This window comes from Styela clava, chromosome 1 (genome assembly GCF_964204865.1).
Source record: "Styela clava chromosome 1, kaStyClav1.hap1.2, whole genome shotgun sequence".
NCBI classification, from domain to species: domain Eukaryota; kingdom Metazoa; phylum Chordata; class Ascidiacea; order Stolidobranchia; family Styelidae; genus Styela; species Styela clava.
The window spans coordinates 3307528-3323607 of record NC_135250.1 but is presented as its reverse complement, the minus strand read 5'-3'; the positions used below and the strand labels follow the sequence as shown (position 1 = coordinate 3323607).

At 36.3% G+C, this 16080-nt stretch overlaps 2 protein-coding genes across 2 annotated transcripts; one reads left to right on the top strand and one right to left on the bottom strand.

Annotated features, from left to right (window-relative positions):
• The first annotated feature begins 3906 nt into the window (after positions 1-3906).
• On the top strand, positions 3907-6883 carry LOC120343227 (26S proteasome regulatory subunit 8). Its single transcript, XM_039412364.2, has one exon. It carries the CDS (start codon positions 4024-4026, stop codon positions 5584-5586), a length of 1563 nt encoding a protein of 520 aa, XP_039268298.2. The 5' UTR covers positions 3907-4023; the 3' UTR covers positions 5587-6883.
• A 1265-nt stretch (positions 6884-8148) lies between these two features.
• On the bottom strand, positions 8149-14162 carry LOC120347276 (ADP-dependent glucokinase-like). Its single transcript, XM_039417182.2, has one exon. It carries the CDS (start codon positions 14125-14127, stop codon positions 12628-12630), a length of 1500 nt encoding a protein of 499 aa, XP_039273116.2. The 5' UTR covers positions 14128-14162; the 3' UTR covers positions 8149-12627.
• Between the last annotated feature and the right edge of the window lie 1918 nt (positions 14163-16080).

The following is a 16080-nucleotide window of genomic DNA, read 5'->3' as shown; positions in this document are numbered from 1 at the left end:
ATTATTCCAATCGGTTCAGAGCAAAATTTCGAATCGCCGCCATCTTGTTTTTTTCTTTCCACCAATGGTCGAGGTGAATTTTCCAATTTTTATTCCATTGAAGCCTTATTTTTTCAATGCCATTCTAACATATGACCATTTTCTGAGTGAGTTAATGATATATAAGTGTTTTTTTATTGCGTGTGAACGCTCAGCAACCTGTCCAGGTGATATATTTTATGTTTCCAGTGATTCATTTGTTGACAGAATTAATTACAAAAAAAACGTCACATACAATTACATATTTCTCATTGACTCCCAAGTATTCGAGATTCGATTCGAAAAAAATATTCGATTCTGAAATCACCAGTTATTCGAAAATGCCCAGCCCTAACCGTGCTAAGCGTTAGGAACAGTATGTTCCCCAGCTTTTCATTTTAGAGGGGTGTTTCCAAATTTAGGGGGTGGTAAAATTTTTTCAACTTTGCAGTGTTTTGGGGTCGTTTAATTGCAGAAAGTTATGTAACTAATACAGAATTGGATCGTAAATTCTAATAAATCATGTGGTATTTGTGTCTTCCAAAATGGTACTTCAATTTCAAAAGGATGGAAAAGGATACAAAAACAACAAATCTCAATATTTTATATGACAATAATCTGGAGACTGGTAAAATGGAATTCCGCCGATAGCTAGAATTATTGCTGAAATCAAATTGGCACATAAATTTAGTGGAGCGTAAATTTTTCATAGTTTATAATTCTCGAGTTAGTGAGTCAAGTGCCATCCGAGTCAATTACGGAATTCCAACGGATTTTAAAAATTGCTTCGATTCACTGTATTCTCGAGTCCCTGCTCTTTCGTGTAATAAATAGATCGGCGTGAGTTAAAGTAAATTCCATAAACAACGGTAAATTAATCACTCGCTAACTTATGTGCCTCCAACACTAACCAGTCGATAGTTTCCAGGACAAAACTGGTATGGGAAGGTGGGGCACAGTGGAAAATCAGCGATACGACTTTTACTGTACTCGTATGTTTATGTATGTTTTTCGATGTTTGACTCCGCCTTTTGATGCGATACGACATGCCCGCGACGGAAGCTATGAGATAAAATTGGCTTTGAGAGGTTGAAACTAAAATTCGTCACTTTTTCTTTTATTTTCTACTTTAGCATTTCTAAAAGTAAATACCACTGTCTGGTATTTCTTTGCTTTAGCCCACTTGGGGCGGTCTGAAAATCTCCTATGAGAAGCAATGCCAAATCTCTCCAAATTTGATGCCCAGACTACTTGAGATGGTGATTCTTCGCTGAATTTTAACGCCATACTTCGTTCAATTTAATCGACCGCCAGGTAATTTCTTAGTCGCAAATGAATGTGCAAGTTGAAGGGCTCAAAAGTTTCAAAAGAAAAAAAGTGTCCCAACCTTCTTCCTCTGCAATTTTACAACAACTTTGAAATAATTGAAATTCATGGTAAAGTTTCTCTTCTGACAATTATCAAATCATCCAATTCAGATTATCAGAAAACGCCGCATCTAGCAAGTCTATAATGGGGCCGTGTCTGACAATATGCATGCCTTAAAATACCTAATTAATCTAGTTTGGAAACACGAGTATTCTCAGACATAGTGTGATTTAGGCTGGCATTTTTAGGATCACCGCGCAAAAAATGTTATTGATAATAAAGTAGCATTTTGTGCCTGTATTCAGATATTAGCAAACCCATAGTTCAACTCGACAAGGCGCATTTACTACGCGCTGTGTTTTATATTAGGGCGTCTAGTTGGCGATTATTTATAACCAAATGAGGAATATATTTTAGGATTCGTATGTTGTGGGAGATAATTATACGCAAAGGATTGCTGGACTCCTCGCAGCCGTAAGTTCCGTGGTACGCCATGTGAATAGGTCATCTAATAGGCCTTCTTCTCCCGCTGAATTAATATGTAAATCTTATTCTAATCGGTTGTCAAATGCTCGCAACGCAATAGCAGAAGGCAAACAACGACGCGGAATGGAAGGAGTGATGCCTATCATACAAACGCTAGGGGTATCTCTAGTTTGTGTTCAGATTTTAGGTTCAGTTAGATATAATTCCACATGATAAACTTAAATTTGGTACATGACTTTGTGAATATACCGATAATAGCGCCATAAAATCATGGCAAGAGACGCCGCGGTTCGTTCGCGATAGGATCTGCCATGAAGTGGTGATTATAAGAACTGCGCCTCAAAAATGACGTGAACCACTTTTGAAAAGTTACCATTTCGTCTGTTGCACTGCTTGATCATACACCATGATGATTGAAATTAGCATTATAAATTAAGGTTTTAATTATTTTTTTCATTTTAGGTCAATGAGAGAAAGGTATTCTATGCAAATGTAAAAAAATGTAGTATTAAATGCTGGAAACCCTTTTGTAAAACGACTCAAGTCACCACTTTCCAACCCAACCGTGATACTGCCGCAGAAAACATGACTGAGCAAAATTACAATGGCTTAGTTGGTCGACGGACTGCCTTCATGTCGTCTGTCTGAAAAACTTAGGAGATATTTGTAGTACCGGGGCTATCAGGCTAGAGACTGTTTTAGTGATATGCCGCACCGCTCATGTATATATCTCAGAATTTATTTGTCTTTCCTTCTTTGTTTTTTTCACTGGCAAGTACAGTACCGGTACCGGTATTGGATTGCCAAACATTCCGGGACACCTTAACAACTAGAATTTGAAAATTAATGAAACAAAAGCGTGTGAATCACGAAAGACATCAAAATAAACAGTGTATGCTGTTCGTTGATGAGTGATCATAGCGCAGCTATTTTCATAAATTCGAGCCTCTAAATAATTTTAACTTAATCAAAAAAACTTGAATGTTGAATCTTTGAGGCATAAATACAAACTAATCGGTCCAATCCAGTGGATCTCAAATTTTTTAAGCTGCGATCCCTTTCTATAATTTAGCAAGTGCCGCGCCCCACCTCAAAAATGACTAGTTCACAATAAGATACAAATAACAGATAGTAATGCGAAATAATTTTTTATTCAAAAAATGCTTTTGAAGATGGAGCATAAATAATTGTTTTTGGCTGACAAAATAAGAAATGTAAATATCCAAAATAGGGGGGGCAAGATCAAATCTAACGAACATTTTTATTTTTAAGTAGCTTCACGCCCCCTCAAAAAATTGTCTGCGCCCCCCTTGTGGGGCGCACCTCACCGTTCGAGAACCACTGATCTAAACCTGTGTTCACATTTACTTTTAACCTTCTTTTTTACTTACCTTTAACCGACTTACAGCTACAGAACCGCTTTAAAACTACCTATCTGCATTTTTTTAATTGATATACCAAGTTGAATGATGCTCTTAAATTACGGAATTAAGGTGACTGATGTAAATGTGCAATCCATTTTGCAATTGTTTCAACTTATTTGATTATTATGTCATCTGAAAGTCACGGTTGTAGAAAACATGTCTTATCAAAAAGTTTCAACTGACTTCTATTTGAATAACCCATACAGATATTTGCTTGAATTACATTCGTTTCCACTTTTGAACGAAGCCAGCAACCTTACATGGCCTTCTATCTTAGAACGCTGTGGAACGGGACAAGCCCAGCCCGGGACGCCAGACATCAAATTCGGGATTGTCCCGGCCACGGTTGGTAGCCCTAGTCGAGTAGCTCATGATTTGGCGCCCACTGGACCAAATCCCAGAGAAATCCGAAAATTAGCATTGCTAGTTTGGATTTATAGCGTCAAGAGACGAGAATGAAGTTTATATCGCAAACTGGATATTGCACGCTATAAAAGGTTTTGCCTAATTTTCCAATTGTCTTTTGTTTGTGTGAAGTTTAGCTATTGGAATCGTGACTTTTGTATGTTCACTTAATCCACGCATTTTATTCCAAAATTTGATATTATGATATTCTTTGTTTTGATTTCCTCAGGTTAATTAATGGGATCTACAGAGACGTCTTAAATCCTATGTTGAAGTTAATTCAGTAGGCGAATGCTCCCATGTGTCGTCAATAGTTTTTTATATGGCTGGTAGAGATAAGAAGAGATCATCACCCCGTAAACGTACACGTAAACCGAGTAAAAGTGTTGAGCGTTCAAATTCAACAACTTCACCAAATAAAAGTCCTTCACGAAGCAATCAAGCGAAACCTACTGTAAATAGTCCCAAAAAACGGGCAAAACGTGAAATATTAGACGAAAATTCACGAGAAAGTAACGGTAACGGTAAAGAATCGGAACAAAAACCCTCAGAAGCGTCACTTTTAGTTGACGTTTTAAATAAACAAGCCACAATCATGATGAAAACTAGGAGCTCAAAAGCTAAATATCATGAGGAACGCGGAGAGGCAGCGGCAATACAGAAACTGGCAACCTCTGTTGCTAAAATGGAAATTGATACTTATCAAAGTGAGGGTGGTATTGAACAATATTACCACACAAAAATCCAAGATCTACAGATGACTGTAAATGAAAAAGCAAAAAATGTTCGCCGACTCCAAGCTCAAAGAAATGAGCTTAATTCTAAAGTTCGCATGTTACGCGAAGAACTCCAGCTTCTGCAGGAACAGGGTTCTTACGTTGGTGAAGTAGTCAAGCCAATTGATAAAAAGAAAGTCCTTGTCAAGGTTCACCCTGAAGGAAAATTTGTTGTCGATATTGACAAAAATATTAAGATCGAAGATGTGACGCCAAACTGTCGAGTCGCTCTACGAAGTGATAGCTACGTGCTTCACAAAATTTTGCCAAACAAAGTGGATCCTCTCGTTTCACTTATGATGGTTGAAAAAGTTCCTGATTCGACTTATGAGATGGTCGGAGGCCTCGATAAGCAGATCAAAGAAATTAAAGAAGTCATTGAGCTGCCTGTCAAGCATCCTGAGCTGTTTGAAGCTCTTGGAATTGCACAGCCAAAGGGGGTTCTTCTCTACGGCCCACCTGGAACTGGAAAAACGCTATTGGCAAGAGCGGTCGCCCATCATACCGATTGTACCTTCATTCGTGTTTCTGGATCGGAATTGGTTCAAAAGTTCATAGGAGAGGGGTCAAGAATGGTGCGTGAATTATTTGTTATGGCTCGTGAGCATGCTCCCTCAATTATATTCATGGATGAAATTGATTCTATTGGTTCTTCGAGATTGGAAAGTGGTTCTGGAGGAGGGGATTCTGAAGTACAGCGAACTATGCTGGAACTTCTAAATCAACTTGACGGCTTCGAAGCTCATCAGAACATCAAAGTTATCATGGCAACGAATCGGATTGATATTTTGGACAATGCTCTTCTTCGACCGGGACGTATTGACCGTAAAATCGAATTCCCACCTCCAAATGAGGATGCCCGGTTGGATATTCTCAAAATCCACTCGAGAAAAATGAATCTTACTAGAGGAATCAATTTGCATAAAATTGCGGAACAAATGCCAGGAGCATCCGGTGCAGAGGTGAAGGGAGTCTGCACTGAAGCTGGAATGTACGCTCTAAGAGAACGAAGAGTACACGTCACACAAGAAGATTTTGAAATGGCTGTAGCGAAAATTATGCTAAAGGACACTGAGAGGAACATGTCAATCAAAAAACTATGGAAGTAAACATTACGCTGCTTATAGTAGCAATAGGACATTTCTCAGACTATTTTGTTCCTGTTTATCTTAAAATTTGATATCACAAAACATTAGAATTTGTGCAAATAATAATGGCCAGAAGTTTGGTATAATTTATTGACTTTTGAGGATAAAACGATATAGACTTATTTGAACAATTGCTTAGATTAGAACATCTTGGATTGCATTTTAGAACAATTATGATCTATAAGTGGAAATCCATGACAATTGTACTCCATAGAAAAATCAGAAGCATATTTTGTCGGATTTATACTTTCAAAAATGGCATGTTAAATCCGGGAAATTAGATAATAAACAAAAATTTGGAATCGTTAATAATCGCAAAATACCACATAACAATTACTATAAGGCAGTATTCTGTTTCTATGGGTTCTGATTAATTATAGCCTTGATTAGCTCTACAGTGTAGGCTACACATCATTTCAAATGCTCCAATTGTATGTAAGTGTTTCAAAGGCTGCTAATTGTTTTGTACATGTCATCTATGTGGTATTGAAATAGTGTAAATGCAAGTGTTCATTTATATAAAGTTTTACAATTCCAATAAGGATTCAATAATACTACAATACACTGATAGTTCAATAACTCAGACAGGCTGATTTCCAAAGATAATTTTCAGCATGGATTAGTGAGCACATTTGTTATATTCATATATTTTAAGTAGGGATATCAAAAATGAAGTTTTGAAAGCATTCAAAATCTGTTCGCTATTCAAACAGAGAACATTATTCTCTCGAATGATTTAGATTATGCTTTCGAAATTTGATTGTCGAAACCGTTTATGAATTAGTGCTATACAATACCATAAATCCCTGCCTTTTCTAGAATTTGATTTTTAGAATTTGTTTCGAGATTTTTTGAAGTGTAAAAGTCGAACTGGTTACGGATCCAGATTTGAAATTATCGGTATTCATATCGTAAATAATTTTTGTGCATATGAAATATGATGATGAAGTAACAGTATGTTCTGATAACCTATGAACAATGTCCACCCTGTTTTTCATGCATTAAAAAAATGAACCCATATGTTTACATTTTCGGTAATAAATATCCAACAATAACTTCATTTCCAAATAATTTTTGATATCCATGATCTCACTATGACAATTTTCAAGCCTGAGACTACAGAATGAGCATCATTGTATATAGGGAAATACTTGAATTGTGTTAGTTATTGCACCTCATTGTTTTGAGTCTATTTGTTAAGCTGGCTGGCTATGACTTTCCCAATTTGTTCAAAATAATAAAATCTTTCTTTCAATAATTTGTTTCCTGAGCTATGTTATATAAAATGGCTTTTGTGTGCATGTGCAGCATTGGAACAAGGTCTGGCATTTGTTAAAGGCATCAAGTTGAGTACTCCTGTAGTATGTGCACCAGGTTCGACCATAATTTTATTCTGATTTTCCTTATTTTAATTCTATTACGAGTTCGGGGACTGTCTCTGTGTTAGCCAAGTGAATATACCCCCTGCTCATAGGCTTCAGTCCCTTTACACAATGTGATGTAAAGTAGGTGATTAAAATTAGTTACCCACATACTTCTGAGGCGCCTTAAGTTGACTGTCTGAAATAAGGTTTGTCAGCGCAAAAGTCCTGTAGGTGGAATTTCATTATCAAAGAGGTGACAGATGGAGTCAAATTTTTCGAATCGTAAGTAAAATTTCTGACTTCACAGCAATGGGAACATTCATGACTCGTCTGCTTCAAATTTCAAGAAAATTAGGGTTCACTGCTATTTCCCGTAACCCAGTTGGAGGGGATTACAATGCTAGGAGAAAAACTGATTTTCCTTTCACTTCACAAGAAACTCCTTGTTCCTATTGTTATCCTTATCAGTCACTTATTTCACAGGGCATTTTCATTTTGTTGCGCATAAATTGTGAAATAAACCTATCAAAATAACACTATGAATACCACTGAAATGAAAAACTGGGGGCCATGAGTGCCAAAAGCCTAGGCCATGAGGAATATCATCAGATGACACACTGTCACGAATACAATCAAAATAGTGTTTCGAATATGGGTTATTAAATGAAATTGATTTAGAATCAACCCATTTTGGATATAGCTTTAGCAAAGCGATCATTTTTTTCTGATTTTGTGAAACTTAGTGTGGTGATAAGATAAATTACAAATTACTGAATGACAATCTGCTGCTCCACTGTAAATTCTTGTTAATTGTAAGCTTGAACGATTTGGACCATATATTACATACTGCATAGATAAGTCGGCACTCCAATTTTCCTTATTTTAGTTCAATTACGAGTTCGGGGACTGTCTGTTAGTCAAGTAAATATACCCACTGCCCATATGTTTCAGTCCCTTTGCATAACTTAATGTAAAAAATTAGTTACCACCATATTGGTACACATACTTCTGAGGCGCCGATAAGTCTGTATATAGCCCTTGGTGATTCAGTGGATGTTAATGATTCTTTTATCAGTGATCTTGCGAATTTGCATTTCACAAATGTATAGGAAATATTTCTGCACCAGTAACATTCTTATTCACAAAAAAACATATCATCATGCATATTTCATTTCTTTATTAAATTGCACTACAAATCGGCATTGTATATTGTTATTACAAGAAAAATATCTTGGTCCGATAACATATTTAGGTACGGTTGTTCCACAAAATGAACGAATCAGGGTATGTGTGATAGATACATACTTGACAAAGGTAGGTAGGGGTATGTGTGTAAAGTAATGCATGTCAAAATTGGAAAAATAAGACTGCTTGTGCAACACATTGTGTACGTGTTTAGTACACAAGGGCAATACCAGGCACATGTGGATATTTGACAAATGCCTAACAACATGGTTAGTACCATGTGTGAATGTGACTCCTACTTGGCAAAAATGGGACCTGCATGAAATTTGTGGGGCAAAGGCAAGAACACGTGTACCTATATGAGCCTATATACATGCGCAATAATGACATATGGCTCGCTCAAGCACATACTTTCAAATAGGGAGTATCGTAAAAAAAATGTTTAATATGAAAATCAAATCGAAGTGGTATCATTTAATTAAAATGTGATTAACATGGTGTTATAGGCTAAAGAAAATTTGAAGAACAAGAATATTCATCTAATAACATCACCCAGATACTGTACAATATGCTCACTAAAATCTCATACTAATTGGTCAATTTCAATGAAGGGATTCTTTGCATACCAGATTAGGATTACAATTTTTCCAAACCAAACCAAAAATTCTTGGGGAACACTGTTTATAGGCTAATGAACATATAATGCCAAACCACCTAAAACTATACTAAACGAACATATATACACTGTTAATAAAACTGAGTACTGAATACCAAAACACCTAACTGATGTAGGCTACTTGAAATACTTCATATGGATTTGTTGTTTCTGGTCAGTACTAAGCCCTTTTTATTCAAGGCATACAAAAGTGGGCTATGCGGAACATAGTTTAAAGCCTTCAGTGTACCTACCGGTAATTGCCATTGGCTATGCATTGACTAAGTCAGGGGTGTGCAAACTGCGGCCCAAGGAAAATTTATTCGGCCAGCCGAGAAGTGCCAATATTGAATGATGTGTGGCCCGCGAAACAAGTTTTCAATTTAATTTGGTACATGCGTGTAATTCCAATCCCTTTACTTTGCAAAGACTATAACTGAGTCCAATTCATCTATGATTATGAACAACGCATGACATAAGTTCAATAACTAACATTTTTGTGCTGGCAACTACTAGATAGCCTATTTTAAATAAAAGAGCGGCCCATGGTTTCACCCAGTTATTTCTATCTGGCCCTTTTGCTACTTATCAATTTTAATTGGTAAGTATGTTGATAGGTATTTGTCTGTCTGTTAGATGCACGCGATATCTCTCAAATGCGAGATCGAATCTGCTCCAGATTTTGCATGTGCATTCATCATATCTTGGAAGCCTTTTGATTTCGGATGAATTATGTCGTATAATTAGCGAGTTATTAATTAATTAGTGATGAGACACAAGGTGCCAAGTAAGAGCGCTGTTTTGGGGGATCCCCTAACTTTCGATCGATAAGTCTTCGGTCTCTGACCTATATTCTCGTATTAAAGGTTGCACCCTCTGGACTAAATCCTTTTTATTAACATTGGCTCACATTTACTTAATGTTATTTTGGGATGACTATAATACCATATTCATTCATATAAATTATAAAAAATAAACATCACACATTTTCTCACAAAAACACAAAAAACATCCGCATATAAGAAGAAAAATTCAAAATCATATCATTTTTGTGGAACTTGAAAATTGTTAGGGCATAACAAAGAAAATTGTGTAACATAACACATGTAATATGAATTTGAAAGTACTGTCCGCAATAATAGTAATACAATTAAAATCGTTTTTAAGACAATTAAAAATAAGTGACAAGCAGTATGGAATGGGCAGGGGGTATATTCACTAAAACAGACAGTCCCATAACTAGAATTACAATGGGAAAAATCGAAATAAAATCATGACCTAACTCCAACCTGGTACACACACTACGGAAGTACCCATCCAAAAGCATGAGAACTGTGAAACAAATGAAAAACGACTGATTTCAAATGAGAAATATGAGGGTTTCGTTGCAAACCATATTGTATACACTAATAGCCTTCAAAAAAAGCAGACAGTGTGTAATTGATTACCGTGTAAGCTATAATATAAAAATATGTAGCTGAGCAAAATATAATCTACTCAAGCAGTATATGTTAGTTATTTGATAAATGACTAAATTATAGTTTTGAATATTTATCATAGTAAATGATAATAAAAATGGTTTCGATTAGAAGCCAATAATAAATATCATAAAAAAAGAAGATCTTTTATATGAGGGAGTTTTGATTCAGACCAAGTGACTTCTTGTGCTTCAGGGCAAAATGAATTCCTAAAAAAGGTGAAATATTACTTTTACAAAAATTCACCAAAAAAAAAAGAGGCAGAAGTAGGAGTTATGTATAAATAAACTGGTCTGGTGGAAAAATAGGGAATCTGGAAACATTTAAAGAATAGCCTAATTCTTTATTTGCTATCAAGGGCTAAGACAATCGAAAAAAGAAAGAGCCAAGACAATCGAAATAAGAAATGGTTCATTTTACAGTAAAATAACAGTGACATTACTGATATTTTCTCATGAAATTTCAGCCAAAAAACTCTTGCTGACAATTTTTATTTAACGAGTTTCAATGTTTTTAATGTACAAGGCTTCGGACAAAAAAGCACAATTTTATATCAGAAAAATGTTATTTCCGCAGACATATTGTGAGAGTCTTCAAAATTAGTAATAGGAGTGGTAAAACCAATGAGCCCAAAGCACTGATTTTATTTATCACAATGATCCAGTTTAAGGGCTTAGATATTACAGCACAGTTATATCTTTTATATTTTTATGGAGTGCGTTCGTAACCTCGAAACAGCGTTATGGAGTGCGCGTTCGTAACCTCGGAACAACGTCGCGACCATTGTAACCAAAGGACTCCCTGTATGTTGGATTTGCAAATTGAAGGCAGAAATGTAAAAGAAAACGGGAGAGGGCTTGGTATATCAGTATCAGATTGGTCTCAAAACTGATATAAAATATTTTCCGCATGTTAACTTCCTTGACCTGCAATACAGTACCCAAAAATAAGTGCAAAATTTTTACTGCTATATCATAAACAGTATGTATGTATGCGTGCTTATTTGCACCAAAGTGTAACATCATCTGCACAATAAATCAATATTATAAAGAGACAGGATACGTGTACAAGATACTGCTGGCCTAAGATACACTTCTGTGAAATATACCCTCACAAATATAACAGCTAAATATATTGAAAGTGAAAATATAACAATATTTTGAGCAATGTTATGAATGATAAAAGTATAAGTATGTTGAACTTGGATTAAATCTGTCGCAAGGTTGCAAAATCAGCAAAACAGACTGGAATGAGGCTTGATGGTCGGAACCAAAAAATCAATGAAAAATACTTGGCCAGGACAAAAGAATTCTGACCAATCATGCTTCAGTGATTTCAGGTTGGAATTTCTTTCAATTTCTTGTCAATCAGAAAATACAGCATCCAAAATTTCTAATGATACCGGTGTAATAAGAATAATATGAATACTAGTATGTCAGTAGTTACCGTACTACTCTTACTATCCATTTATTGTATTGGCATCAACTTTCAAATCGAAGAAAATAATAATATTACATTAATTATAAATTGTGAATAAATTTAACATTTTAATATGTGTATTTCATATGGTTTGAGGGAAAAATAAATGGTTTAAAAACAGGCAAACTGGAAAAAAGGAATATATTGAAAAAGAATTGTGAAAAAGGAATGTTATTGAGAATTTGAACTTTGATTTTTTAAAGGAACAAATTACCGAAAATGAATGTATTATTTTATAAAAACTTTCAGTTTTAGCAGTGGTTTCATAAAATATTTCAAAGTCTAATGTCATGAATTTGCTGAAAACAAGTCTATTCCATCTATTTTCGTTAAAGAATGTAGGAAAGTCATAACTTCCGGATAACGTAACTGATATAAAACTTTGGCACGTTGGAGTGTCTATATAAAGTGAAATTTATATAAGCGGGATACAACACTTTTCAGACACATGATGTTTTTTATGTTACATTCAATGCTCTAAAGCCCAAAGCATAGATGAGAATAATCTTTCGCAACTACTGCTCCTCGCCTATACTACATAATTTCATTAGGAGTTAAAATTTCATTGAATAAATAAATCAAAATTTGCCTATTTGAAGTCATAGCAACAAAAACAACTATTTGTACCTAAAGTCGGTGCCACTATAGCATGAGGTCTACCATGTTAGAGTAAAGGTCTCACCTTAATTATTTTGGGTGGAAAGTTATGAAAATTTCAAAGATATGATTGTGTGGACCCCTCACTATAGGACTAGCTCGAGGTAGATGCCACACTATGGCATAGTAGCCCGCACACTAAAATAGCACCCTAAAATAATTTTATATAAACGGTCCAAATGTTCTATTTGTCATATCCTGAATGCAGAAGTCCCATAGAAGATATTGCATCTCCTAGACCGACAGTTTTCACAGGGTTTTGACAAACAAGCACAGGAGTCATAAAAAAACTGATTTTACTTGTTTTCCAACTAATTATTGGATTTGAATAGTCCAGTCTAGTATCTTTGGGTTGTTCAACGTTTTCTGGAAGCCCTCCAGCAGTGAGAGGGATAGTACTTTTTAAACGAAGTTCTACCTTTGCAGGATGAACTGAATGAACTCCACATGACTGTGTTGAGGCTATCCTGGCGCCCGCGGCAACAGATGAATCACCATATCTCCATTTTGATGAGTCGAGTGTTGCCACAGTGTGATAAACCAGGGTATGAAAATGGACTCGTGATAATCTTGAGGACGGAATTCGTCGCTTTGAAAACTGTTGCAACATCCAGTGAATAATATCATTCGATACTCCTGGGCTAGGTGGGCCGTCAAGCTCATATTCCGGCTTGCAATGTGGGCCACCATTGGCCTGGCAAGTCATCCACAGCTCTTGCTCATTGAGACCGATAGAATCAACCATGGGCAATATTCTTTCAGTTAAAGCTTTCACAAAAGCTGGATTTGCCATGCTTGCAAGTTCCGTATGAATTGGAACATTTGTGGACACTTTTGCGAGAGACGCTGCAATTTCAGCTAGTCGACGTTTCCAGTAAGCTTCTGGCTGCCCTTCTAGTAAATGTAGCCCGGTGAGAACAACCATATCTGGGTTAAATTCTTTCAAACTGTCGATGAATTTTTCACTTGCTAGCATTCTACTATTCGTTAAATCGTGTGAAAATATGAAGCGTGAAGCAATTGGGCAAACATGACCTGCCCATTTTTCATCCTTTACGTATTCTAATATAATATGATACTCATCTTCTTCTGCTTTTAACTTCGAGGGAACTATAAGTCTTCTATTCAACATTGGAGAAAGTCCAGGGCCTACCATCCCACCAAATAGAACATGGACATTTTTGGCTGATGCTTGAACAATTGCTTGTGCCATCAAAGCAGCATTGCCACCAACGTATAACTCTGCACCAGGCATTGCTTTTGACATTCCAACTGCCTTTGCAAAAAGTTCTTTGTTGTTCATGAAGCGTTCCCCTCCAGCTCCTTTTGAATGAAAATAGGTGAACACTTCTTGCAGTTGTCGGAGGTTGTTTATGGATTCCCGATCAGTAGCCTTGATTGTAGATTCTTCCTTCTCATCTGTACCAAGCTTTTTCAGGAGATCGGTTCCTTTCACAATGATGTCAATTCCAGCATTAATTCCGATAGCAATTGCATGAAATTTCATGTTCTCTGGTTTTGGGGAATCAATAGTTTTGTTCCATGATTTTGCAATTATTATTTCCATTTCATTGGGGTCAGCCAAATAATCGAAAAAATAATCAGAGATCGGATTTGAAAACCACAATATTCCACCTGCCATGCAGCAGATGAACAAAGCCTTTCTCCAAGTAAATTCCGTCATAATTAACTTTAAACCTGTGATTACCTGCTGTTATAAATCTTCAAAACAAAAAATAGAACCGATAAGAAGGCTTAATCATATGGCAAACCACAGCCTGCTGTCCGGTGACCAGTCTTTGTCAGGCATGGGATGAGTTAACCTTGTACCGTCTTAGAGCATGGACTATAATCTCGTTATCAACAAATTATGAACAATCTGACAATAGAGTAGGCCAAACAAACAAAGGATAGATTTAGGAACTATTTGAATTCATCACCTCACTGCAGTACTGCCTCATGCAAATAGGAATACCAGTCACCAGTACTGGTAACTATTAGACTAACCTTCAGTTCAATTGAAAACCAAGCCTAATAATATTCTGCCCTTTTCTATCAATAAGAAGGGGTCTCATGTAGTTTAGTACCTAACATACTTCTAGTGGGCGTGGCATAACAATTTTTTCACGTGTCAATCCAAATTCCCACCTGACCACACCATCCAAAGATTACGTCACTACGACGTCAGAGTGACGTAATAGAGCCCTTCAAACTATGCGAACTGTCATCAAAGAGGCGCAGACGAGAACCTGAAATCGAACAGCCATTTCTCTCGTTTTCTCGTCGCAACGATCCCGATAGGAGAGAGATCGCTGACGTTAGTCCGATCAGCGCCGATGCCATTTCGGGCGATCATACGAGAATTTGGCAAGCTCTATGACGTGATTGTGACTTTGTAGTGACGTAATTTTTGGATGGCGCAGTCAGGTGAGGGTTAGGATTGGCATGTCAAAAAATTGTTATGCTACGCCTAATAGAAGTACGTTAAATACGAAACTACACGAGACCCATTAGAAGTAGATTAGTTACAGATTATTTTACCCTTAACGACTATTGTTGTTATTTCATTTTTCCCTATACCGGTACCGCGTTACGGTACGGTACCGTAGTTTAGAGCTTCGAGATTAGTATTATACCTTCTTACTAATACTAAACTTATACTTCTGTTGAATGTTTCTAGTTTTAATCTACACTGTTGTACGTGCCATTTGAAACTAATAAAAAATACCAGAAATTGTCACCTTTTTTGACGAGGGCAAAATAGAAAGGAAACGCTATAAGAGTGGGTCGCTCTGGAGAGGGAAAGTCCCCAACTTCGCAGTAGACTTTAGTGACGTGCCACCGGAGTTGATGCGAAACGGGTTTTTACCAACAGATAAGATTATTGCACCCCGATTGGTCGACTTATACGGAGGTGTTATGCCGACTTAGAAACTGTAAATTTTATTGCTGTTATTTCTTGAATACCGACTCGTTCATTGGATGCCAAAAACCAGTCCAACCCGATAAATTCCAACACGATCTTTTCTAACTCGAGTCGATTTTCGTGTTTGTGCAACTCAAGTCAAGTTTATTTTTTCCAACCAGTAAAAAAATAGCACAATCATAAATTACGACAAAAGAATAATTTACACAGTTTTATTGGTGAAGGAAAGTCGCGGGGAACCAAATCGGTTATGGAGAAGCGAAACCCAAGGTTCTAATATCTAATTGAAAAAAAAAAAAAAATCTAGCGTTTTGAAACTACCGTGTTTCCCCGAAAATAAGACTAGTTTTATTTCAATTTTCGTTCGAAAAATAACACTAGGGCTTATTTTCAAGGGATGTCTTCTATTTTCATTGTTAAAAACAAAATTACGAAGTAGTGAATTACGAGATTTTCAAATATACAAAAAATGAAAACCGATATCCATTTGCTTTTAAATAACACGTTCACCTCCCCCACAAGTTTTAGATTAATCTTTTCCAACGTGTAGAGGAGATTTCTTGCTATCGAATAGTTCAAAAAAAAAATTCTTATTTTAAGGGGGGGGGGTTTATATTGAATTCATTTTTAAAATCCAGGCTAGGTTTTATTTTCGGGGAAGCACGGTACTATGCTTTATATCGACGGTGAATACCGTATGAAATATTTAAC

What these genes read in the sequence shown, in the direction of transcription:
- LOC120343227 (XM_039412364.2), top strand. Translation starts at nt 4,024, where the DNA reads ATGGCTGGTAGAGATAAGAAGAGATCATCACCCCGTAAACGTACACGT.
- LOC120347276 (XM_039417182.2), bottom strand. Translation starts at nt 14,127, where the DNA reads ATGACGGAATTTACTTGGAGAAAGGCTTTGTTCATCTGCTGCATGGCA.